The 23,966-nt window shown below is 65.5% G+C and overlaps 2 protein-coding genes across 9 annotated transcripts in view; one reads left to right on the plus strand and one right to left on the minus strand.

The window, feature by feature from the left end:
• Positions 1 to 1,117: 1,117 nt before the first annotated feature.
• STK25 (serine/threonine kinase 25) lies at positions 1,118 to 9,865 on the plus strand. 4 transcript variants are annotated; one of them, XM_072718922.1, is made up of 13 exons: positions 1,118 to 1,231; positions 1,585 to 1,704; positions 3,038 to 3,073; positions 4,702 to 4,932; positions 5,684 to 5,740; positions 6,212 to 6,320; positions 6,788 to 6,945; positions 7,032 to 7,217; positions 7,411 to 7,556; positions 7,752 to 7,866; positions 8,028 to 8,099; positions 9,180 to 9,316; positions 9,440 to 9,865. In XM_072718922.1, exons 2-13 carry the CDS (start codon positions 1,675 to 1,677, stop codon positions 9,477 to 9,479), a joined length of 1,317 nt encoding a protein of 438 aa, XP_072575023.1. In that variant the 5' UTR covers positions 1,118 to 1,231; positions 1,585 to 1,674; the 3' UTR covers positions 9,480 to 9,865. The 4 variants fall into 4 exon arrangements, with proteins under 4 accessions (XP_072575023.1, XP_072575025.1, XP_072575022.1 ...); XM_072718921.1 differs by having other exon boundaries at positions 1,154 to 1,293; XM_072718924.1 differs by lacking the exon at positions 3,038 to 3,073.
• Positions 8,342 to 23,966, minus strand: part of FARP2 (FERM, ARH/RhoGEF and pleckstrin domain protein 2) — a 96,373-nt gene continuing 80,748 nt past the window's right edge. For 4 of the 5 annotated variants that reach the window (XM_072718913.1, XM_072718912.1, XM_072718914.1 and 1 more), the window contains 10 exons: positions 21,805 to 22,042; positions 21,077 to 21,207; positions 16,317 to 16,385; positions 15,423 to 15,512; positions 12,643 to 12,725; positions 11,965 to 12,083; positions 11,446 to 11,606; positions 10,737 to 10,844; positions 10,509 to 10,660; positions 8,342 to 10,327 (listed from right to left, as the gene is read on the minus strand). In XM_072718913.1, the coding sequence (XP_072575014.1) occupies positions 10,258 to 10,327; positions 10,509 to 10,660; positions 10,737 to 10,844; positions 11,446 to 11,606; positions 11,965 to 12,083; positions 12,643 to 12,725; positions 15,423 to 15,512; positions 16,317 to 16,385; positions 21,077 to 21,207; positions 21,805 to 22,042 (1,221 nt within the window). In that variant the 3' untranslated portion in view covers positions 8,342 to 10,257. Of the gene's footprint in view, positions 10,328 to 10,508; positions 10,661 to 10,736; positions 10,845 to 11,445; positions 11,607 to 11,907; positions 12,084 to 12,642; positions 12,726 to 15,422; positions 15,513 to 16,316; positions 16,386 to 21,076; positions 21,208 to 21,804; positions 22,043 to 23,966 lie in introns of those variants that run through there. The other variant, XM_072718915.1, reaches the window with a different exon arrangement.

A 23,966-nucleotide genomic window follows, 5' to 3' on the forward strand; every position in this document is an offset into this window, starting at 1 on the left:
AGCTCGGCACAGGAGTTGGGGGAGGGGCGCAGTCTCCGGCGGGCTCCATCTCCCGACCCAGGTCAGAGACCCCCACCCAAGCTGACACCACGGCCTGGGCTGGGGCCAACAGTCGGTCGCTCAACCCACGGAGGCCCCAGGTGCCCCAGCAGAGAGTCTTTATTTTTTTAAAGATTTTATTTATTCATGAGAGAGGGAGGGAGAGGGAGAGGGAGAGAGGCAGGCTCCGAGCGGGGAGCCCGACGAGGGGCCCGATCCCGGGTCTCCGGGGTCACACCGCCCCCCCCCCCCCCCCCCCCCCGGGCTGCAGAGCTTCCGAGGCTCATGTCGTAACGTGTCAGAACTCGGCCCCTTTTCTATTTCGTTGCACTTTGCTTGAATCATAACAGGCATAACATTCACCGCGTCCGCGGTCCCGGGGGCTGGGCCGCCGCTCCCGAACCCTCATCCCGCGGGGACGCTGCTGCACCGGCCGCTGCCCCCCGTCCCCTCCGGGCCCCTGGGCCCCGCTCCCGGAAAGCCGACTCCGCGGGGCTTCCCCGCTTGCGCCCGCGGTTTCCGCCCTCCCCTGTCCGGCGGGTGCCCCCCAGCCCGTCCCCAGGGCCGGCCCGCGGCTCCGGGGCCTCCGCGTCCCTCTGCCCAGGCGGGAGCGCCCCGGCTCGTGCAGCGCCGCTCGTTTCTCCATCAGCCGCCGCGGAGATGCTCGGGCCGCGCGGCCGGGCAGGGCCTAGGAACAGGCGGCAGCAGGATGCGCCAAGGTGGGCGGAGGGGGACGGAGGGGCCAGGAGGGGGACGCGCGGGGGCCGCGGGGCGGGGGTCGCGGGGCGGGGGCAGGGGGCAGCGGGAGGAGGACGCTCGGCCGGGGGCCGCCCCAAACCCGGGCTGCACGCCCCGCCCCGCCCGCCCCGGCCCCGCCCCGGCCCCGCCCCGGCCCGCGGCCTGCTGGGAGACGTGGTCCGCAGCCGCTCAGGAAGCCCGACTCCGAGTCCCGGCGAGCCCCGCGACACCGCCCCGCCGCGAGGCTTTCGGGACTTGTAGTCCAGCGCCCACGGGCACCGGGACGCGCGGCGAGCGGCGGAACTCGGTGTCCCAGAGACCCCCGCGCCGGGCCACGACGTCGCGCGCCCTCTCGCCGTCGCCGCCGCTGGGCTTTCTCCGGCCGCCGCCGCCGTCACTGCCGCTGCTCCGGGGCTGGAGGGCCCGGGCGTCCCCGGGCGCGAGGAGGCTGCGGGTGGGAGCCTTCGCGGGCGCTGAGGAGCGGGCCGGGGGAGGCCGGGATGGAGCCCCCCGGAGGTGGGCGCGCTGCCGGGGGGGCCCGCGCCTGGGGCGGTTGGGGCGGGGGCCGGGCGGTGGTCGGCGGCGGGGCGGGCGGCAGGGGCCGGGGGGCGAGTGGGGGGCGCGGGGGGCCGGGGCGGGGCTCGCGGGGGCGGGGCGGGGTCGGCGCGGGGGGCGGGGCTTGCCGGGGGCTCGCGGGGGGCGGCGGGGTCGGGGCGGGGGCCGGGGCCGGGGCCGGGGTCGGGGCCGGGGTCGGGGCGGGGCGGGCGGGGCGTGGGCGTGGGCGTGAGCGCGCCGCGGTCCTTGCAGCGGCCTAGGCGGGCGGCCGGGCTGGCTCCGGAGCGGCGGGCGGGGTCTCGGGCCGCCGGAGGCCGCGGACCGTCGGAGGGCGTCGCGGACATGGCTCACCTGCGGGGATTCGCCAACCAGGTAGGAGGGCCGGGCCGGGCGGGCGGGCGGGCGGGCGGGTCCTGCCTGTGTCCGAGCCTCTCCCGGTGCCGGGGCCGCGAGCTGCGACGCCCCGGACCCCGCTCCCGCCCCGCGGCCCGGCCCCGAGCAGACGCGCCCGTTTGGAAAAGACTCGGGTTGAAGGAGACGAGCGCGCTTCCGAGGCGGCCGCTCCCCGCCTGGGCCCGCGGCGACCCGCTGCCCCGCCCGGTGACCAGAAGCGTGGCCGGCCCTGCCCGCCGCCGGGGCGCCCGGAACCAAGCCCCGCGTCTGCCCGAAGCGGACAAGCTCTCCTGACCGTTCTGCTCGCGACTCCGGAGGAAAGAGGGCGCTGGCGGAGTCGCTCCCGGGCCCCAGAGGCAGCCGTCGGGCGAGGGGTCTCTGTGCCCGGGGCTGACCGTCGGCGGGGCGGGGCACCCCTGCTGCGGGGTGCAGGGCTGGGGGCGCTGGGCAGGGCCCCAAGGGGGAGGTCGTCGTCCTTTAGAGGCCTGCACACGTGGCCTTTGTCCGGGCGGGAAGCCTGATTTTCTCCAGACACTTGTGCTGTGACCCCGTGGGGCGACCCTGCCTAGCCCGAGGGTCCCCGCCGGCTGGTTCCCGCCCTGCCTGCCGCGTGGTGGTGGGAGTGGCCTCGCTCCCTTCATCTTGTGGGGCCACAGACCTGGCCGCTGCAGGGCTGGGGAAGGAGGGTCTCAAGTCCCAGAGCCACTCAAGCTTTGAGGGATGCTCCAGACCGTGTGCTGTGCGTGGCCTAGAAAAGCAGCCGAGACGCAGGAGCTACACACCTTCAGCCAGGGGGCTGGAGCCGGTGGTCCCTGTGATGTGCTCGAGCTGTCTGGCCTCGGGGCGAGGGTTGGGGTCGAGGCCCGGAGCTGTGGCTCAGGGCTCCGCGCGTGCTCCCCCAGGCCACGGGGGTCCAAGCGCCCTGTGTGGGGTCTCCCTGGTTGGGCTGCCGTGGTGAACTGACCCAGCTCTGGGCCCTCGTGGACAGTGACGTAGTGTCCTCAGCAGGGCTGACGGGAGCCGAGGCACAGGACTCGTCACCCACAGAGGCCTGAGGGTGTAGAGGGGACCCCGAGGCACAGAGGTGCTGACTGGTGCTGCCAGGTTTTCATAGGACAGAGGACACAGCGCCACAGCACCAGCTGGACCACAACCCCTGGGCAGCCCCCACGCCCATGCCTGGGGCACTGAACACATGGGCCCAGGGGCCAGGTCCTCTCTGACATCCAGGACTGAGCAGGGGATCGCGAGCTTCCCCCTAGAGGCGGAGGGCGCTCTCCCGGCGGACGGCCTTTTCCTGCTGACGGCTGGCCACCCACGCGGGCCGGGAGTTGCTGGCAGACCCCAGGCAGGCCTCTGAGGTCGGGGTGGGTGCTAATCGTGGGATCCACGTCCCCGTCCACACGCTGCAGACAGCCAAGCAGCTGTGACTCACGGCCACGTTCCTAAGTGGTCCTGGGTTTCTCCAGAGCGTGTGCAGCAGGAACAGGTGCATGGTGGGTGGTTCCCACGCCCGCTCCGGGCCGGCCTCGGCTCTGCTGAGGACGGAAGACAGCACCTCACCGGCCCGGCGGGAGGCCCGCACGTCCCTCGGCCCTGCCCCGAAGGCTGTGCTGCAGCACAGCCCTCGGCCCGTGACCCGGGGTCCCAGCCGGGACTCCCCACCCCCGGCTCCCGCAGGTGCCCAGCGTGGGCGGCCCTCCGTCCTCTGCCTGGAGCTCAGCCGCAGCGGGGAAGGGGCCGTGCGTGCCACGTGGGCCTGCGCACTGTGGGCGAGGCCGCTGGAGTCCCCAAGCTCTGGCTGGCGGGGAGCGCGAGGGGGCTCGTGTGCGTGGAGGACCCTCCTCGGCACTGTGGGCGCCCAGCGACCCCAGGACAGGCCTTCCTCGCACAGGGCCCACGGCAGTCGGGGCCGACGGGGCTCGGGGAGCTGGATTTGATTCCTTTTCACGCGTGGCTGCTTTAGACGCCCTCCTGTGACAGGCGCGTGGGCTGTGGGAGCAGGGCCTCTGGCGGAGGCGCCTCCTGCGGGACAGGAGTCGTGGAGCCTCAGGAAGGCCTTTCTGCCCCCGTCTGGGCAGGACGCCAGGTCCCAGCCTCGGCTCCCGCGCTCGGCCCCGGGCCTCGGCCCTGCGGGGCGGGGGGCTCCCGGGGACCCCGCGGGCTGCCTCAGGGCCAGCTAGTGGCCTGCGCCCTGGAGCCCGGGGCGTCAGCGCCCCTCTCGGAGACCCCGTGGAGCCCTGTCCCCCGTGTCCCGGTGCCCAGGCTGCGGGGTGCTTGCTGGGCCTCAGTTTCCATCTGAGGCCCGCGTGCGACAGTCTCCCGAGATCCAGGTTCAAGCACCCGGAAAGCCTCGGTTTGCAGCTCGTAGCTCGGGGGTCTGAGGGCCGCAAAGGGAAGCCCCTCCCGCGCCGTGGCCTCCGGGCACCACCACGCGGGCCGGCTTCGTATTCTGATTGATACTTTGCTGTTTAAGGGTTCTCCCGGGGTTCGGGAAGGCGGGCGCCGGTCCGCCCCTCGGCCCCGGGCTCCCCCTGCCGCTAACACCCTGAGTCCTGCTTCGTGCCGCGTGTGGGTTCCAGGCGGGTGGCAGCGTGGGGTGTTCTCAGCCGCCGGACCCGTGGTCCACGAGGGGCTCTGGGTGCCGTCCCACTGTCACGGGGTGGCCTCGTGGCTCCAAGTCCCCACTCCTTGCCCGCTCCCCCGTCACGTGGTCAGTGTGCGGCACCTGGTCCTCCCCACGGTGGGCTGTGGGCGGGGGAGCCGTCCTGTCTGCCTGGGCCTGCGTGTCTCGGAGGCTCTTTCCTCGGGGCAGAGGGTACGTTTAGTTTTTCTGAACAAAAGGTGAAAAAAGAAGAAAGGGGAAGAGAACACGGTGAGCTCCCCGGCTCCTCGTTTGGGGATCGCCACCTCCCAGCGGCAGGGTCCCCGCAGCCTGTGCTGCTGCTCTGCTGACGGCCCGCCGTGTCCCCGCAGCACCCACGCGTGGATCCTGAGGAGCTCTTCACCAAGCTGGACCGCATCGGCAAGGGCTCCTTTGGGGAGGTTTACAAGGGCATCGACAACCGCACCAAGGAGGTGGTGGCCATCAAGATCATCGACCTGGAGGAGGCCGAGGACGAGATCGAGGACATTCAGCAGGAAATCACCGTGCTGAGCCAGTGCGACAGCCCCTACATCACCCGCTACTTCGGCTCCTACCTGAAGGTGCCCGCAGGGAGGGGGCTTGCTCTGTGCTGGGCTGCTCTTGGATACGTGCCGCGCCCCGCCGCGCCTGGCCCCCTCCCGCCCCCCGAGAGGACAGTGATGACACCCAGTGTTCCGTGGGGTCAGAAAGTCCTGCTCAGAGCCTGGGCTGGCGGCCCCCCGGGGGCCAGTGGGGAGCAGAGGTCTGGTCTGAGGGGCAGGAGGCCTGGGCAGTTGAGCGCAGACCCAGCTTCACAGCCGTCCCCCAGAAAACAGCCCTGAGGGCCAGGTGGGTGTGTGGGTCGGGAGTGGGGTCTAGTTGCTCTGAAGTGGCCAGTGACCCATCGCTGGCTGGCGGCATCTCTCCCAGGGCTGGGGCAGCCCCCGTGGGGCAGGTGGTGGGGAGCCGTGCCAGGGCCACTCTGGGACCCCTGCAGCCGGAGCCCGAGGCCAGCTCCTGGGGGGCTGCCCAGGGGAAGGGGGCTGCCTGGGGTGCAGGTCTGCAGAGGCCGAGGGCCGCCTGGGCCTCCCATCTTCCCGGTCTGGTTTTTGATGGGGTCTCGGCACAGTGGACCCGGCCCCTGGACCATCTGCAAAGTGGCTGCCTGGGGGTGTGATGGGAGGGGGCTGGATGGGGCTGCTGGGCCCTTGCATGGGGGTCCCTGAGGGGCCAGGGGCCCGAGTCCGCCCTGCTGGGGAGGGTGTGTCCTGGGGGCCCGGCCGGGCCCCTTTGCTCTCCGCCACGTGCTGATAGGTGTTTCTCTGGTCCCAGAGCACGAAGCTGTGGATCATCATGGAATACCTGGGCGGCGGCTCCGCGCTGGACCTGGTGAGGTGTAGGCCGCAGCAGGGGGCAGCTTGCCGTGGGCAGGAGCGGACCGAAGGAGGTTGCTGTGGGCGCTGTGCCGCGGCAGCCCTGGACCCGAGGACCCCTGGGCGCCTCTCCTCTGCCGTCTTGGCGTATCATGTATTAGTTAGGAGCCATCTAAGCCAGACGATGTGTTTGTGGGTCCTGGGCCCACGGGCTGGTTGGCGCCCCCAGGCAAACAGGCCGGGCGCTGAGGCTGGGACTCCGCTTTGCAATGAAGAAGCGAGCCGCGTACGCGCTCCCCGCTCAGCGTGCAAAGCTCCATTTATTTCAGGAGTTGAGGGAACAGGAGGCTCCTGCACGCAGCAGGGCCCCCGCCCCTGGTAGAGCGGGGTCAGGTCAGGGCCCTGGTGAGGGACGTGGAACAGCGCAGGAGGAGGGCCGGGGTGTGTCGGTGGGGGTGCTGAGCCTGCCCCCCCGCTCTGCCCGCAGCTTAAACCTGGCCCCCTGGAGGAGACCTACATCGCCACCATCCTGCGGGAGATCCTGAAGGGTCTGGACTACTTGCACTCGGAGCGCAAGATCCACCGAGACATCAAAGGTCCCTGTGACCCCCACCCTGCTCCTAGAGTGCCAGGGCGTGAGGTGGCAGGGAGGGGGGGTGCTGGGCGCTGGGGGCCTCCTGTCCCCGTGCAATGAAAACACTAGCCTTGTACCTTGTGGGAGAGGGGACCTCTTTAAACCGGAAGTGTGGACCTGGGGAGGTGTGGGGGGCGTGAGGGCAGGGGTCACGGTCCCCTCTGCTGGCCATGCTGCGGCTCTGCTCTTGGGTTTGTCATAGAAGGCAAACGCCGGGAGGGCCCTGGAACCCTGCCGGGGGTGCCCATGCGGGCCCCTTGCACTGGCAGCTGCCCACCTGCAGTGCCTGTGGCCCCGGGTCTCTGGTCCGCCTGCTGGAGAGGAAAGCCAAGGTCTCGGGAAGAGACGGCCGCGCTTCCTCAGGCAGCCGTGTGCAGGCCGGGGCCTTTGTGGTCCTGAGGGTGACACGTGCTGTCCTGTGTCGAGCAGCTGCCAACGTGCTGCTCTCGGAGCAGGGGGACGTGAAGCTTGCAGACTTCGGGGTGGCGGGACAGCTCACGGACACCCAGATCAAGAGGAACACGTTCGTGGGCACACCCTTCTGGATGGCACCCGAGGTCATCAAGCAGTCGGCCTATGACTTCAAGGTGGGTGCGGTGGCGGGTGGGAGGGTGGCCGCGGCACGGCTCGGGGAGCCCCGGGTAGCAACGGTGCCACGTGGCTCTCTGTCCAGGCCGACATCTGGTCGCTGGGGATCACAGCCATCGAGCTGGCCAAGGGCGAGCCTCCGAACTCGGACCTGCACCCCATGCGCGTCCTGTTCCTCATCCCCAAGAACAGCCCGCCCACCCTGGAGGGCCACCACAGCAAGCCCTTCAAGGAGTTCGTGGAGGCCTGTCTCAACAAAGACCCCCGATTCGTAAGCCCTGCTCCCCGGGCCGGCTGGGAGGCGGCTCTGGGCGGGGCTCCAGGGGACAGCCCCACGGGGTTCCCCGAGCCCCGCCTAACACGGCGTGGGGCCTGCACGTGGAGCACGGTCGTGGGGGGAGGGCCCCGGGAGCAGCGGGTGCGGCCGTCCCTGGCGCCTGGTGACCGCATCCTTTCCCCGGCAGCGGCCCACTGCCAAGGAGCTCCTGAAGCACAAGTTCATCACACGCTACACCAGGAAGACCTCCTTCCTCACCGAGCTCATCGACCGCTACAAGCGCTGGAAGTCGGAGGGGCACGGCGAGGAGTCGAGCTCCGAGGACTCTGACATGTAGGGGCCCCTATGGCGGGCACGCCCCTGCGGCCCTGGGCGTTGTGCCGTGGGCGCTGTGCCGTGGGTGCCAGGCGGGCCTCCTTGGCCGAGGGCCGTGAGGTTGCCTCCGAGACGCAGGCTGAGCGGGTGCGGGCCTCGGGCTCCCCCGATCCCAGCCCCGTGGCCCTCACGGCCCTTCACCTTCCACCGTAGCGATGCAGACGCTGAGGACGGGGAGCAAGGTCCCATCTGGACGTTCCCCCCCACCATCCGGCCAAGCCCCCACAGCAAGCTGCACAAGGGGACGGCCCTGCACGGCCCCCAGAAGGTCTGACCTGGCGCGGGGGGCGGGGGGGCTGCGTTCGGGGGTGGCAGGCACCCTGGCGTGTGTGCTTCCACAGGGGGCACAGGTGGGGAGGGAGTACGCCTGCCGCCTGGGCGCGCTCTGCCCTCTCTCCTGCCCACCCTGCCATGGCTTTGACTTCACAGTCCGCGGAGCCTGTCAAGAGGCAGCCGAGGTCCCAGTGCCTGTCCACGCTGGTCCGGCCTGTCTTCGGAGAGGTGAGGGCCCGCGTGGGGGTCGCCGGGCAGAGGGCAGTGGTGCTTCTCTGCAGACACTCCCCTCGGTGTCCCCTCAAGGGTCACGGTGACGTGCACTGGCCAGCACCCCTCGGGGCCCACGGTGGTCAGGCTGGGATCTGGGGGCCAGGCCTTCTGAGCAAGGGAGCAGAAGGGGCTGTGCCCACCCCGAGTGCTCAGCCTCCTGGGGACCGGTGGGGGTCTCAGGATGACTGAACAAAAACTGTGTTTTGTGACCTTTTATTTTGAATTGCAGACACACGGGATGGTCCTGTTTAGGGAGTCTGGGAGGTTGAGTTCTTGGAGTTGGGTACCAGGCCCAGGGCGGGGAGGCTCCTACGTGCCCCCTGCTGATGGGTGCTTGCTGACGCCCCAGGAATACGATGTAGGGGGGAATCTGGGTTTAGGCAGGGGAGCTCCCACCTCCGGGGGACTGTGGGGCGAGGGAGGAGGTCGGAGGGGAGCAGGTGACCAGCTGGACTGTCAGGGGGCTCAGCTGTGTGCTTCAATGGCCTGGGGCAGGTGCCCACCCCAGGATGCTCTGGGACAGGTGGGGGGGGGCATGGCTTCATCCTGCTTGTTGGGTGCACCTGCTGTGGTCTCTGTGGGCTGGGCCTGCAGTTGAGGCTGCTGAGGGGTGTCCTGGGGGGCCTCCTGGAGACGCACAGGCTCTTTCCCCTTTTGTTTCTGGGGTGTGACACAGGCTTGACCTGACTGCTACCTGCCAGGTCAGCTGGAGGGCAGGGACCCTCCGTGGGCTTCTCGCGGCCCGGGTGGTGGGGAGGCCACCCGGCTCCGGGTGCAGAGACCTCAGGGCTTCTGGGAGGGTTTCTTGAGCAGCGGACCTCCGCCGTGGCCTCTGTGGCCCGCGGTTGGGAGGAAGCCTGGGTGGCCCGGCCTGCCACTAACAGGCCGCCCCGCCATGGGGGCAGGTGGGACTCGGCCAGCCTAGCTTTGTGGCCGGAGGGCTGTTAGGGCCCCTGGCGCCTGGGCTCCCGCACATGCTCGTGGAGGCGAGGGCCCGTGGGCGGAGCTCACGGGAGGTGGGTGCTGTCTTTGCAGCTCAAGGAGAAGCACAAGCAGAGCGGCGGGGGCGTGGGGGCGCTGGAAGAGCTGGAGAACGCCTTCAGCCTGGCGGAGGAGTCCTGCCCCGGCATCTCGGACAAGCTGATGGCGCACCTGGTGGAGCGTGTGCAGAGGTGAGGCCCCGGGGCGGCCGTGGGCGTCTGTCCCCAGAGGCCGGGCTCAGGGAGTGGCGCCCGGACCCCCACGCCGGCTGCCTCCCGCCCGGCCAACTCTCCAGGCTTCCGTCCTCTCCGCAGGTTTTCCCACAACAGAAACCACCTGACGTCAACCCGCTGAGGCGCGCCGCTGCCTGAGGAGAGCGGGGAGGAGAGGCTGGTGTGGAGCTCCGTGGCCCGGCTGCCTCGGCCCCAGCCCCCGCTCCTGCGCTCGGCTACCCCCGCCTCCTGCAGCACAGCGTCAGGGGAGCCACCGCCGGACGGAGCAGCGGAGGCTGTCGGGCCCGTCTGCCCCCCAGGCCCGCGGCGGCCGTGCTGGCCGTAGGTTTGCCTTGTGGTGTCAATCAGGTACCGTGTCTCCTCCTAAGTACTCAGATCAGCCAGGACTTTTTTTTTTTTTTTTAAAGAAAACGGACTTCTCGCTTCCCCGACGTTCTGAGGTTGAGGTGTTAGTTTTCATAGAACATGGAGAGGCTCCTGCCACCTTCAATAAAGACCTGAATCGGAGCGATGCTGGCGGCAGGTGGGGCCCAGTTCCTGGCTTGAGTCCTCGTCGTGGCCCGAGGCGACCGTGTGGCCCGCGGGCAGGAGGGCGGGGAGGAGCCCAGTCTCGGGCTGCATGGCGGCGAACAAATAACAGGAACAAATAACAGCGTGTGTGTCCATTTACATCAGTTTGTTAGGAAACCCTGGGGAGCCAGAACTGAGAGGCCTGTGGGGTGCGGCCGGCCCCGCATGGCTCCTGTCGCCTGTCCTCTGCGGGCGCCACCCCGGGAGAGGGGAGGGCGTGGCTCGGACACCCCCTGGCCGGTGCCTCCGTGGCCCTTAGGACACGCAGTCAGGGATGTGCTGACCCCGCTCTGCTTGCTCGTCTGGGTCCTCCTCGGGCAGGACGGGCTTCATGCTGCTGCTTCGGAAGGCCCGGCCCGCGCAGGCGAGCTACTGGCGCGCTCGATCACCTCCATCCACCTGGGGAAGGGGTCGGACGTCAGAGCTCCCGAGGCGCTCACGTGGAGTCGGACACGCTGTGCGGCCAGTGGCCGGCTGCCAGTTTCTTCCCAAGGACACCCCCAAACACGGGGAGAACCCTGGAAGCAGCGCTGTCCTCCCGCGCCCTCGGCAGCAGACCAGGCCACTGGCCCAGGCTTACCTCTCGAACGTGTACTTGCTCTCAGCCCGGAAGAAGTAGACGTGGGACTTGAACTGGAGCTTGAAGACATGCTCCTTGCGGACGCCGTCGGCCTCCTCAGGGACACTGACGCTGTAGCCCAGCAGCGGGAGGCTGGCCAGGGGGTGGTCATCCTGCGAGGTGGCACGGGGCTGTGCAGCCGCTCCCCCGCCCCCAGCCCGGCCCAGGGAGCCCACGGAGCACCCCTACCTGATGAGTCTTGTAGAAGAACAAACAGAAGTTGGTAAAGACCACCCAGAGCTTCTGCCAGCCGCTACTGTTCTTGAATTTTCTCAGCAGGTAACCCGAAAGCTGATTCTACAGGGAAAGAAAAAGCGGCTGACTGGGGCGCCACAGCCGCTCTGCTCCCAGGATGCGCAGCGGCCAGCAGACGCTGGCACTGAAGGCCAGGCTCTAAGTATGAGGAGCTACGTTCCTTTTCCAGATTTACACACACTCGGCCACGACTATGGCCGACCGCGTGGGCCAAGCGAACGCAGCTCTGACGACCCCCCCGCCCCATGCAGGCAGGGTCAGGGGGGCGGGGCCTGCTCTCCTTGGGACCCTCCCTGGGACCAGGCACACGGGCCCGTGTCCGTGCTGATGCCCACGAGTGGCCTGGTGAGCCCGCGGCTCTGACGGCCTCCTCCCCTGGCTCTGTGGCTTCATCCCAGGCCATCACCGGCGCGCAGACACCACGCAGTGGCAGCAGCCCGAGGGCCAAAGGCCCGGAGCCCAAAATGGCTCCTCTAGGTGACAGGAGCGGACTCCCAGGGTCCCGGCACCTCCACACACGCCTCAGGGCTCCTGGTGGCCCCTGGGCTGCGCTGCTCGAGGGGACTTGCCTGACTGGTGTCCCCCCCCCCCCCCCCCCCGCCCCGGGGACCCTCAGGCAGGAGGGTGTGCACGGCAGCCGTACCTCGACAGCCGCGCTGTGGTCGGCTCTGGAGACGCTGGTGTTGCGGTACCAGCACACGTGGACCGTGGTGTTGGCCCGGCGCTGGCCCTGCCCCTCCAGGGAGCCGTGGGGGCCCCCAGCCTCTTCTGCCTCTTGCTCCAGAGAGGCCGCCTCCGAGGACCCTGGGAGGAGTGAGGCCTCTGCTCAGAGGCAGTGGCGCCCTGGGCACCAGGTCAGAGGACGGTAAACCCCCCGCTGCAGCTGCAGAGGAGCGCGCAGGCCCTCCTGCCCCCCAGGGCCCAGGATGTTCCTTGTGTTGGGGAGCACGCGGCTGGAGGCGGCCTGGGACCCAGGACACGGGTTTGCGGGGGCGCCCGGCGGCTCAGGCCCTGGTCTCAGGGTGTGCTCCCTGAGGAGTCGGGGATTCCTGAATTTGCCCCCTACCCCTCCCCACTCGCTCCCCCCCAAGAACAGGATTGGTAGAGAAGCTTGCTTAGGTGCAGTCGGGGTGCCCTCGGGGGTGCCTTGGCCAGAACTCACTGTAGGGAGGCACGCACGGCACGCTGCCCGGCAGCACCAGGGAGAGGTCACTCCCGCTCTTGGCCACGTCGATGGCGTCGTTCAGGTCACGCATCCACTTCTCCTTTTCCAGGCGGGTGCTGGGGGGAGGGCCAAGGCTCAGAGGCGGCTCCGGGCCCCCAGGGGCTCCTCGCTGTGCCTGCGCCCAGTCAGAGTGCCTGGTCCAGCCCCCGAGGCCCCTCCGCCGGAACGGGACGTCTGTGAGGGTGGCTGACGCCCAAGCGAGGACTCAAGGGGCAGGGCTGAGATGCAAGGCTGGTTCCTGTCCGTCCTGCTGCCCCGGGGCGCTCGTGTCTGCATGCTCTGCCCTCAGCTGGGATGCGGCAGGATGGGAGGCGAGGGCCAGACACCCACCCAGGAGGCCCCCAGCTCCCACGGGGGAGACACGGAGCCGCGGCGCACCCTGGAGCTCAGGCCCCCTTCCCACCTGCTGTGACCTGGGCAAAGTGGTTGCTGCGCAGTTACAGGCCCGCTGGGGGGGGCAGGGTGCCGGGGGGCAGCGGCGGCACCCTGGCTGCGCCTGGGGACGTTCTCAACGGTCACAAGCCGCCCACCAAAGGAGAAGCTGCTCCCGCGGTCCCGCCGCTGAAGCCCGTGGGTGGCACGCCCGGGGCCGGGGCGGACGGGGAAGGCTCTTACCTGGCTGCCACCACGATCGTTTTCTGAGCTGCACAGATGGTGAAACAGTGCGGAACGGAGCGTTCACGCTCGCCTTCTTCTACCTGTGGTGAGAAGAGGTGAGCATCGGGGCGAAGGTGAGGGTGGGGCCAGCGCGACCGCCGCTGGCAGCGCGACACGGTCCCTGGGAGCCCTGTGCAGGTCTACGCTGACTACGAGGGGCTACCAGAGGCATGGGGACCCCCACGCCGTGGCACCTGCCACCCGGGGGGTGAGCCCTGGGCCTCAGGGCACCCCACTACTCACCGGTGGGTCCAGCACTATTAGCTGAAAGTCAAGCACAGGAAAAAATATTGAGCATTTTCATTATTGAAAAGAGAACCGGACAATTCACTTTATAAACCTGGTACCGGAACTTCCGAGCCAAAAACACCCTACGTGACCGATCGAGGTGGAGAACTGAGGGGACTCCCAGGAAAACGCTGCCTAAGCAAGCCCGCAGCCAGCCGAGGGGGACCTCGGACCACGGCCCCGCCTGCCCCGGGTCTCGGGCGACGTGCGGCCGCGCCTTCCCGCAACACTGGGGACGTCTGCCCGCAGCTCCAGGGGGCACTGGAGGCGCGGCGGGCATGCTGCTGCCCTGCGGAGTTTGGGGCGAGGCCAACGGACGCCCCCGCGGAAGGTCGGCCTGCGCGGAGCCTCATGGACACAGAAGACCAGAGATGAGCGGGAGCGTGGGTGGTGAGACCAGGTCGTGCAGACGTTCCCCTTCGTCACCCCAAGGTAGCACGTGACCCCAATGTGACCGCAGGAGTCCAGGCGGGTTTGAGGGGATCTGTCCCAGTGATTCCTGAGTTTATGTGGAAGAACTAAACACTGGAGCGTAGCAAGGGGCCTTCTATGGAGGACGACGGCTCAGGGACGTGCCGCGGCAGCCACACGGTGACTGGACAGGAGACACGGCCCCGGGCGAGGCCTGCTGCTGCCTGGCGCAGGGGAACGGAATGGGAGGCCAGAAGGGGCCCCACACGTCGGCAGGAGTCCAGCCACCCCCACGGGGCCTCGTGGAGGCGGCTCGTGAGTTGGAAAGTGGAACCGGGGCCAACGTGACGGTGCGCGGGCAGGGAGACCCACACTCAGGATGGGCACCCCGGGCGGCAGCACACGGCTGAATTTACCCCGTCCCTAGGCGCCAGCCCAGGGGCACCTGTCCGGTGCCGTGTCAATCCCACAAAAGAAGACTGCAGGAAAAGTAAAAAGGAATCACTAACTGGGGATCGTACCTATGGCCCCAAGCGCGGCTGGCACCTACAGACGGGCATTGGTAGAGGCTAGGTGACAGGCACAGTTGTGCCATCGCAGGGGCGGCCCCGTCAGCCTCCCCAACGTCTCTGGCTGAGCCCCTCACGGGGCCGCGGGGGGTGGGCAGAGGCTCTACCGGGCGGGTGCCCTACCCGGAGCCCTAGAGGTGCGTGTGCCCGGCCCCCGGGCGCTGTGCTGGGTACAGGGAGGAGTGTAGGACGAGGTCCCGCGGGGATGCTCCTGACTCTGAAAAACGAAATGGAGCCAAAGTGTCTGGTGCAGGGAAACTGAGGAAAGCTGGTGTGTGCCCTGCCTGCCCACCGCGCATCTCTGTGTCGCAAGGGATGGCGGGGATCAGGGGCCGACCTGAGCAGCAGCAGCACAGTGAACGGGAGGCCCGAGGGGTCCCGCCCCCAGTCTAACACCTGCGAGGCCAGAAGGGCGCAGTGCAAAGTGCCCACAATGTGTGTTACTGGGGGCGACAGTCATGGATGACTCTTATTTTATGTTTTCAGTGTTTTCTACGATGAAAATACAATTTGTAAAAGTATTTCAAACCAGCGGGGTGTGCTTCCGGTGTGGCAGGGGCGGTCACGCAAACAGGCCCCTTTGTGCCGATGGCTCGGGTGCCCAGTGGAAGGTGGGATGGCCCCGAGAACGTGGTGGGGGGCGAGAATGGAAGGGGTGGAAATTGAGGCAGACTGGCCAAGTGTGACAGCAGAGTGGGGTCCGACCCCCTGACACCCGGACAGGAGGCTGTCCTGACACGTCCTGGACCCACAGCACGTTCCTGTGGCAAAAACCTGTCCGCCTGTCTTTGCTGCTGTGGCAGGTGGGCCCAGGCCGAGCGCGGGCTTACAGTCGAGGGCACACGCGGGGTGAGTCAGTGTGTGGAGCAGGGTCCGCGACCTCCAGTGGGGTCTGTGGGGCCGTGCAAACTGGCCGCAGGGGTGAGGCTGGAGCGACTGAGGCCGTGATGGGGGCCGTGAGCGTGCTGACAGCATGTCGTGTGGACAGAGGGCGCGCTGAGCGACAGGGCCGCGGAGGGCCCAGGCCTGCTACGGTGACGTGACGGTGGTGCCGATGCAAGGTGACCCGCAGCCAGCTCACAGCACAGAGGAGGCCCCGAGCCTGGCTCTGAACCGTAACCAGCGGCTCCTCAGTGGTGGCGCCACCTACCGTTGGAAGGGGTGTGTGTGTGTGTGTGTGTGTGTGTGTGTGTGTGCAACGACGGGGAGGCTGACGTGAGGGGAACATGACTGCGGGGATGAGTCAGATACGAGCCCAGGAACAGAAAGGCTCTGCAGTCTTTAGTGGTTCAGGTTTCACTTTCAAGAGCTGTGTCCGCTCCCTCCCTCCCTCCCGCGGGCGCCCAGCTGGGGTCTTTACACGCAGGGTGGGCCGGGCCTGACGCCTGAGAGGGTGTGAGAGGGCGCCACCCGCTGCAGGCCGGGCGTGGACACCAAGAACGGTGACCGCGACGGCGCCCAAGCACTCACCAGCATGCCGCGGAGTGGGAGGCGGCCCCGGATCCGGAAGCGGCTGGTGCCCGTGACTCCTCTGCTCGTGTACAGCAGCACGTCTGAGAACTAGACGGGAGGCCTGATCACACAGAGTTCACAAACAGGTGACACGTGTCCGTGTCCAACGGTCGTTGGTCCCAGCTCAGGTCATGATCTCAGGGGCGTGAGACTGAGTCCCATGTGGCTCAGCACGGAGCGCTTAGGTTTGTCTCTCCGTCTCCCTCTGTCCCTCCACTCCATGCTCCCCCCCTCTGCCTCTCAAATAAATACATACATCTCTTTGAAAAACTTAAGGGATCCCTGGGGGGCTCAGTGGTTTAGCTCCACCTTCAGCCCAGGGCATGACCCAGGGTCCTGGGATCGAGTCCCGCGTCAGGGCCCCTGCAGGGAGCCTGCTTCTCCCTCTGCCTGTGTCTCTGCTTCTCTCTCTCTCTCTCTCTCTCTCTCTCTGTCTCAAGTAAATAAATAAAATCTTAAAAAAAGAAAAAAAAAAACTTAAAAAAAATTTTGACGGCAGGGAGCTAGTAACCCAGGAGTGGCCAGTCTCCAGGGCCAGTGCCCAGCGCCCACCAGGGCGAGGCGGTGGGGCATCGTGGCTGACGGCTCAGGCGCGAGGAAGGGAGCTGATGCCGGGAGGGCCTCCGCGCTCCACGGCACAGCCAGTGCCCAGCACGACGTTCCTGCAGCGGCAGGGACTTGGGCTCTCCTGTCTCCTGGCTGACGGTTCTGCAGACCGTGCCCGGGACGCCGAGGCAGGGGGTGCCTCACCCAACTGCTTTCTGGGGTCCCCCCGGGCTCCTCTCTCACGTGGGGCTGCTTGCTGGACCCCAGCACCGGCTCCCCCAACAGAGCCACACCCGTGCCACGTACCAGAAAGAACATCCTCTGCTGCAGGCCCTTCTTGGTGAGCTTGTGAAGGCACCCCTCGCGGATGAACTCCTGCAACAGAGCGACGAGGCCCTTTGGTGCCAGTCCAAGGCCGCGTCCACGGGTGGCGTGCGGGCGGGGCTGAGGGCCAGGCTCACGTCACCATTTCTGCTTCTCTGAGCCTCTCAGACGAACCCCTCGCAGGCCCCGTGCAACCCTCCGACGGTGCCCCTCCCCACCCGGAACGCTCCATGCCCTCCCTGCCAGCCTCTTCCCTCCTGCTGGCCGTCCGCGGTCGCCCCGTGTCGCCACAGGGCTGCTGAGAGCCTTCCAGTGAAGCAGCCCTGAGGTTCGGGCACGGGGATCTCTGAGCTCAGCTTTGAGAAAACTTGGACCAGAGCAGCTGGAGAACGGCAGGGAGGAGGGTGCACGGGTCCTCGTGGGTCCTCATCAGCCCTGACGGCAGTTCGTGGGCGCTGGCACGCAGCCCCTCCCAGAGCCAGAGGCTTTGCAGCCCTGCACGATGACGTGGGGGCAGGGCTCCAGGAGGCGCAGGAGATTCATACCCTGAGGACTCGCCAGAGGACACCCCCCTCAAGTGGACCGAGTGAAGGCATCTAAAGGAGAACTTCACAGAAGCCTGCGGGCAAGGTGGAGTTGGGGGCGCCCCCCAGCACCAGGCACCGAGGCCGCCCCCCGATGGGCCGGGCCCGCACTAGCTCATGTCTGCGGCTTCGGTGCCAGACCCTGCTCTTTGGCCGAGGGTGAGTGGGCTCCACCCACCCCCAGACCTGAGGACTGGGGGCAGCAGCCCTGTCTTCAGGGGAGCATGTCCCGGGCCCGTGGGTGCCCCCTGCCCCCTGCCATGCCGTGGGTCCCCCTTGGCAGCACCTGCACTCTGCCCCAGCTGTTTCCTGGTTCTTATGCTTTGGTACCTCATCATCAGCTTCCTTCCTAGTTAGCAGCCCTCGTTCTTAAATTCCTCTGCTCCCGTAACTAGCGTGGTTCCTGTCTTGGCCTGACGCACGTATTTAACAGGGAGCCTGGGGGCCCTGGGTTATAAAGATGGGACTTTAGAGAGTTCAGCTAAAAACAACGAAGGCAGCAAGTGTCATACCAGCTACTTCATGCAAGCACTGGGCCAGGCCCCTGACGCCAGTCCTCTTGTTGCCCCAAGACCATCTATGTCACGAAGGTGGAGCCACCTGCCCGGGCCACATGGAGAGCCCACTGACCCCTGCTCTCCTTGTCCCCTTCGTGACGATTCCCTGGGGCCGCCGTCTACAACACGGGGTGGGATGCTAGGAGAAGCCGCCTGCACGAGAGCCCTGTCGATCTCTGGGGGCTCCCGGCCAGCAGCTCCACTCGGAGCCCCGTGGTCAAAGAGGGAAATGAAATGGAGCTATGCTGGCACCCAACCAAAGCCCTAACTCCGGGAGGTCAGAACCTTCCTGTACATCTCAGTGGAGCTCACTTCTTTGAGCTCACGACCCTCACTCTGTAACAAGGCTAACGTGGAAACACGACTTACACAGCCATGTTCTAATACATGTATGTTTGTGTTGAAACAGGAAACATCCCCATGCAACCCTTAAAATGGTTTCCTAATGTTGACAGTACTGAGTTCAGAGCAAAAGGCATTAGTGACAAAGTAAGCAGTGTAGACGTGTAGATCCGTGGAATAGGATTGAGAGTTGAAAACCTTGCACATCTGTGTCTGTGACAGTTCAACAAATGGTGCTGGGAACACAGGATATCACGTGGGATAAAATGAAGTGGAAACCCTACCTCACTCCACACAAGAGTGAACTACAAAGGGACCAAATCTAAACATGAGAGCTGAAACATACGAAGTTTCTAGAAGAAAACACAGAGGTAAATTGTCATTCCATGGACCAGGCAGTGACATGTCAGCTGTGACACCTAAAGCACAAGCAACCCAAGAGAAAATAGGTAAATTTGACTTCATAAAAACAAACAAAAAAACTTGTGTTGTCAATGATACCATTGAGAAAATGAAAAAACAAGAAACTAAAAACAAAAATGAATGGAGATGCCTGGGTGGCTCAGTGGTTGAGCATCTGCTTTTGGGCTCAGGGTGTGATCCTGGGATCCGGGATCGAGTCCCACATCGGGCTCCCTGCATGGAGCCTTCTCCCTCTGCCTCTGCCTCTCTTTCTGTGTCTCTCATGCATAAATAAAATCTTAAAAGAAAAATCAGAATGGAAAAAAAAGTGAAAAAATGACTCACAAAATGGGAGGACCTATTTACGAATCCTGTTCTGGTAAGTGGATTTCTCTTTTCTCTCCAGGAAAGAAAGAATCTCACAACAGCAAAAAGGCAACAATTAAAAGGTGGGCAAAGGATCTAAATAGGCAATTCTCCAAAGAAGGCGCACAAGTGGCTGATAAACACACACACGACAAAAAACATGCCGTTGGCCATCTGAGAAGTGCAAATCACGGCCACAGTGAGATACCACTGACCACCACCGCCACGATGGCTCAAAGGGATAAGATATGGAGGAACCAGAATCCCAACGCGCTCCTGGTGGGAATGTACAATTACCTAGTAACTTTGGAAAACTGGCAGTTTCTCAAAATGTCAAACGCCGTTACCCTGTGACCCAGCAGTTCCAGTCCATCTACCAGGAGACCTGAAAGCACACGTTCACTTAAGGACAGATGCGCACAGCAGCACGGCGCACAATCACGTCAAAGGGGAGCAGCCCAGCGTACGTTCGCCAGCACATGGCGGGATACACGGAGTCTGGAGCTGAAACATACAAAGTTCCTGGAAGAAAACAGCACAGAGGTAAATCGTCGTACTGTGGACCAGGCAGTGGCATGTCAGCTGTGACGCCTACAGCACCAGCGACCCGAGAGAAAATAGATACATTTGACTTCATAGAAATAAAGCTTCTATGTTGTCAACGATACCACCGAGAGAGTGAAAAAACCCACATGGGAGGACATATTGGCAAATCCTATTCTGGGAAGTGAATAGGATGGAACGGATTCAGCCACAAAAAGGAGGTGCTGACCTATACAGCATGGATCTGGAAAGGGATGCTCAGCGAAAGAAGCCAGACACGAAAGGCCACGTGGTGATTCCGCTTACAGGAAAGGCCCAGAGGAGGCAAATCCGCCGGCAGTGGACTAGTAGCTGCCATAGACCGGGGAGGGGGACGGGGAGTGGCTTAAGAGAGAAAGGGTTTCTTTCTGGGGGGCTGAAAACCCCCGTCATTACTGGTGATGATGGCACAGCCTTGTAGATGCACTGGAGACCACCGACGGCGCCGTGAATCCTGTGCTAGGTCACTAAGGTCTTAGTCACAAGCAATGATGCGAAAAAGAACAAGGCCGGAGGCAGCACGACCCCAGGTTGCGAGCTACACCGCAGCGTCGCGGTGATCGGTGTGGCCCGGCCCAGTGTGGCCCGGCCGCGGAGATGGCCAGACAGCAACAGAGCACAATCGAAAACCCAGAAATAAGCCCACAGTTGTACGGTCAACTAATCTTTGACAACAGAAGCAAGAATGTGCGACGCGATGAAGAGTCTCTTCAACAAGTGTGCTGGGAACCTGGACGGCCACGTGCAGGAGAATGGACCGGGGCCACTTTCTCACACAAACAGAAAAATAAATTCAAAGTGTATTAAAGACCTACATGTGAGACCCGAGCCATAAAAATCCTAGAGAACGCAGGCTGCAACCTCTCTGACGTCAGCCTTAGCAGCATCTTTCTAGATGGCTCTCTTGAGACGAGGGAGACAGAAGCAAAAAGAAACTTCTGGGGCTTCATCAGCACAGGCTTCCACACAGGGAAGGGAACGGCGGGGGGGGGGGGGGGGGGTGTTAGCAAGTGACCGGTCTGATAAAGGGTCGGCATCCAGGTGCACAAAGAACTTCTGCAACCCCACACCGAAAAACCCAATAATCCGATTAAAGATGGCCAAAAGACAGGAAGAGACGTTTCTCCAAAGAAGACCCCCGGAAGGCCAACAGACGCCCGAGAAGATGCTCAGCATCGCTCAGCATCAGGGACGCAGACCGAGACCTTACGAGCCGTCGCTCCGCACCTGTCAGGACGGCTAAAGTCCCAACACGAGAGGCGACAGGTGTCGGCGAGGATGTGGAGAAGGGGAGCCCTCGGGCGTGTTGGGGGGACGCAGCCTGGTGCAGCCCCCTGGAGAAAGGCTGGGTGTTCCTCAAAAAGTTCAAAATAGAAGGACCGCGTGATCCGGTGATCACCCTGCTGGTATTTCCCCCCCAACCTTGAAAAAACCACTGATTTGAAAAGGCCCCTGCACCCCTACGTTTATGGCCGCGTTACCCACAGCAGCCGGGCGTCCGGCGGGAGGAGGGGAGGAAGGTGTGCAGTGTGCACGGTGGAACACTGTTCAGCCATTAGATGGCACCTCGCTACCTGCGTCACCACTGACGGATCCGGAGGGCGACGCCAAGGAACATAAGCCAGTCAGAGAAAGACACGCCATGTGACCTCACTCACGTGTGGACTTGAGAAATGAAACAAACGAACCAAGGAAGAAAAGAGGCCAAGAAACAGACGCTAAACTCTGGAGGACACACTGAGGTCACAGGGTGGGGTGGGGTGACACAGGTGGTGGGATTAGATGGTGCGGGGTCACGTACAGGTGCTGAGCTGCGACCCCGGACATCAGAAACCGACCCCACACCTCGTCCACACCAGCACCAAGCGATGAAGCGACCGTCTCACAAAACTCTCTTCAAGTCACTCACCCTGCCTGGGGTGACGAGGTTGTCTATGCCGACCAAGTCCCGCTGCAGCTCCGTCAGCTTCTGGAGGTTCTCCAGCCGGGCGAGGCTGTGCTGGAGTGCGGACGTCACCTCTGTGATGGCCTGGAGGGCGTCTGTGGGGAGAGGCCCCTCAGCACAGGCGCGGGCAGGTGGGCATGGGCCACCCCACCCACGCCTCTGTGACAGGAGCTGTCCTCTTACTTATTCAAAGGTTTTATCTGAGAGAGCGAGTGAGCCTGAGCAGGGGTGAGGGGGAAGGAGACCCCCACTGAGCCGGGAGCCCGACACGGGGCTCGACCCCGGGACCCCGGGACCCTGAGACTGTAACCTAAGCCGAAGGCAGATGCTCCACCGCGGAGCCAGCCCGTCCTCCTCCAGCAACCGGGAAACACACGCGAGGAGGATGGAGGAGGGCGTCCCCGCCAGACGGCCCACCACGAACCCCGCTGCTCCCTTCCGGGCCTGGGGGACCGACAGGCCACCCCGGCCCGAGGGTTTGTTTTAGAGGCGAGGCTCTGAGAACGGAAATGTCTGCGGCCCGCAGGTCGCTCGGAGCCACTGCCCTCGCCTGGTGGTTCCCGGGGGTGGGGCAGCGGGAGGACTCCCGGGACCTCCCGGGGCGGTATGCGCGGCCCGGCCCGGAGGCTGGAGCGAAGCACAGAGCGACCGGCCCCCGCCGGCCCAGCCTGGCAGCCCTGCTCCCCGCTCACCCCGGCAGTCCGCGGAGTCGGGGTGCGCGGGCGCCAGCAGGGGGCACAGCCGGCCGAGCAGCAGGCGGTAGTGCAGCAGGCGCTGGGCGGGCTTCAGCAGGAAGGCGCCCAGGGGCAGGTAGCAGACCCTCTGGCGCTCGAAGGCCCTGCACGCGGCCGCCAGCTTCCCGCCGCGCCGCGCCGCCTTCTCCAGCTCGCTCAGGACCTCGTCGTGCCTCTGGAAGCAGCTGGTGAGGTCCTGCGGGCGCACACGGGGGTGTCACGCGCCAGCGGAGAGCCAAGGGGCGCGGCCCCGGGCGGGAGCCCCCCCCCCCCCCCCCCCCCCGCGTCCTTGCAGCCCAGCTCGGGGCGCAGACTCCGCGCACTGCGGCGCGAGCGCCCAGCCCCTCCCCACCTCCCGGGGCTTTCGACTTTGGTCCGTTTGTTTTACAGACGTCACGCGCGGCATCTGGGGGCGACCGTCTGCAGCACCTGGGGGACTTGGATTCTAAACCGCGCAGCCGCCGTGGAGAGAAGCGCTGACGCGCCCCTGGCTGAGAAGGAGCCTCGCGCGCGCTCCTGCGGGGCCGGCACCAAGGCGGAGGCGGCACAGGCTGCGCGGGGCGGGGCTGCCCGGGGTCGCCCAGCCACAGCCAGGCCCTCGCGGGCGACCCCGCGACGCCTGGTCCTGGCGGGAGGGCCCCGCGGCCCCTGTCCCCGAGGAGCCCGCAGGGCTGCGGACACAAACCCCAACACCAGCATCGCGCGGCCACTGAGCCCGGCAGGGGCGGCGGCAACTGCACGCGGCGTGGGCGGCGCAGGCGGACGTCCCATCGCGGCTCACGGAGGAGCAGGCGTCGGGACTGTGAGCCCGCAACGTGCTACCCCCTCACGCTGTCCTGAGGGAAACGCTGTGCTGAGGGGGAGGCTCCACCCAGGGGACCCCCGTGTTGCCGCTCACAGTCCCGTTGGACGCAGGCCTCAGGGAAAAGCTGTCCCCGTCGGAGCGGTGACCTGCGGGGAACCCTGAGAAGCCGGCCCTACGCCTATGTGGTTCCTGGGAGAACTCTGTCCTGAAGGAGGGGCCCCTGTGAGGGAGACTGTCCTGGGCAGAATGCTGCTCTGAGGGGAACACCACTGTGAGGGTCAGACTGCCTTTGGGGGCACGCTCTTGGGAGGAGGACCCTGTCCTCTGAGGAAAAACTGCTCTGGGGGAGCACTGCTGTCCTGCAGGGAACACTGTCCTGAGGGGAGACCCTGACCCGAGGGGGGTGCTGTCCTGAGGGGAATGTTGTCCCAGGGGGAACACTGTCCTGAGGGTAGTGCTGTCCTGAGGTGAAAACTTGCTCTGGGGGAGCAACGGGGTCCTGAGGGGGACACTGTCTTGAGGGGTAACTTTGTCCTGAGGGGAACACTGTCCTGAGGAGAAAACTGTTCTGGGGGAGTAACGCTGTCTGAGGGGGACACTTCTGAGGGGGATGCTGTCCTGAGGAGAAAACTACTCTGGGAGATCAGTGCTGTCTGAGGGGGATACTGTCCTGAGGGGGATGTTGTCCCAAGGAGGACACCATCCTGAGGAGAAAACTGCTCTGGGGCAGCAACGCTATCCTGAAGGGAACAGTGTCCTGAGGGGGATGCTGTCCTGAAGAGAAAACTGCTCTGAACATAACACTGTCCTGAGGGGGACACTCCTCCCGAAGAGAAAACTGCTCTGATGGAAATGCCTCCCTGAGGGCAAGGTTGTCCTAGGGGGAACACTGTCCTGAGGGAAAAAAAATGCTCTGGTGGAGCAATGCTGTCCTGTAGGTAAGGCTGTCCTGAGGGAGACGCTGACCTGAGGGACGTGCTGACCTGATGGGGCACATTGTCCTGAGGAGAACACTGCTCTGGGGACAACGCTATCCTGAGGGGGACGCTGTCCTGAGGGGAGACCCTGTCCTGAGGAGAGACCCTGTCCTGAAGAGAAAACTGCTCTGGGGACAACACTATCCTGAGGGGGACGCTGTCCTGAGGGGAGACACTGTCCTGAGGAGAAAACTGCTCTGGGGACAATGCTATCCTGAGGGGGACGCTGTCCTGAGGGGAGACCCTGTCCTGAGGAGAAAACTGCTCTGGGGACAACGCTATCCTGAGGGGGACGCTGTCCTGAGGAGAGACCCTGTCCTGAAGAGAAAACTGCTCTG

This window comes from Vulpes vulpes, chromosome 9, assembly GCF_048418805.1.
Source record: "Vulpes vulpes isolate BD-2025 chromosome 9, VulVul3, whole genome shotgun sequence".
Taxonomy (NCBI): Eukaryota; Metazoa; Chordata; class Mammalia; order Carnivora; family Canidae; genus Vulpes; species Vulpes vulpes.

Bases quoted from the DNA above. Each gene is read 5' to 3' on its own strand.
- STK25 (XM_072718922.1), top strand. From the start codon at position 1,675: ATGGCTCACCTGCGGGGATTCGCCAACCAG. The intron at 3,074-4,701 runs GCAGGCCTCTGA...GTGTCCCCGCAG, and splicing joins GAGTTGCTGGCAGACCCCAG to CACCCACGCGTGGATCCTGA. The intron at 8,100-9,179 runs GTGAGGGCCCGC...CTGTCTTTGCAG, and splicing joins TCCGGCCTGTCTTCGGAGAG to CTCAAGGAGAAGCACAAGCA.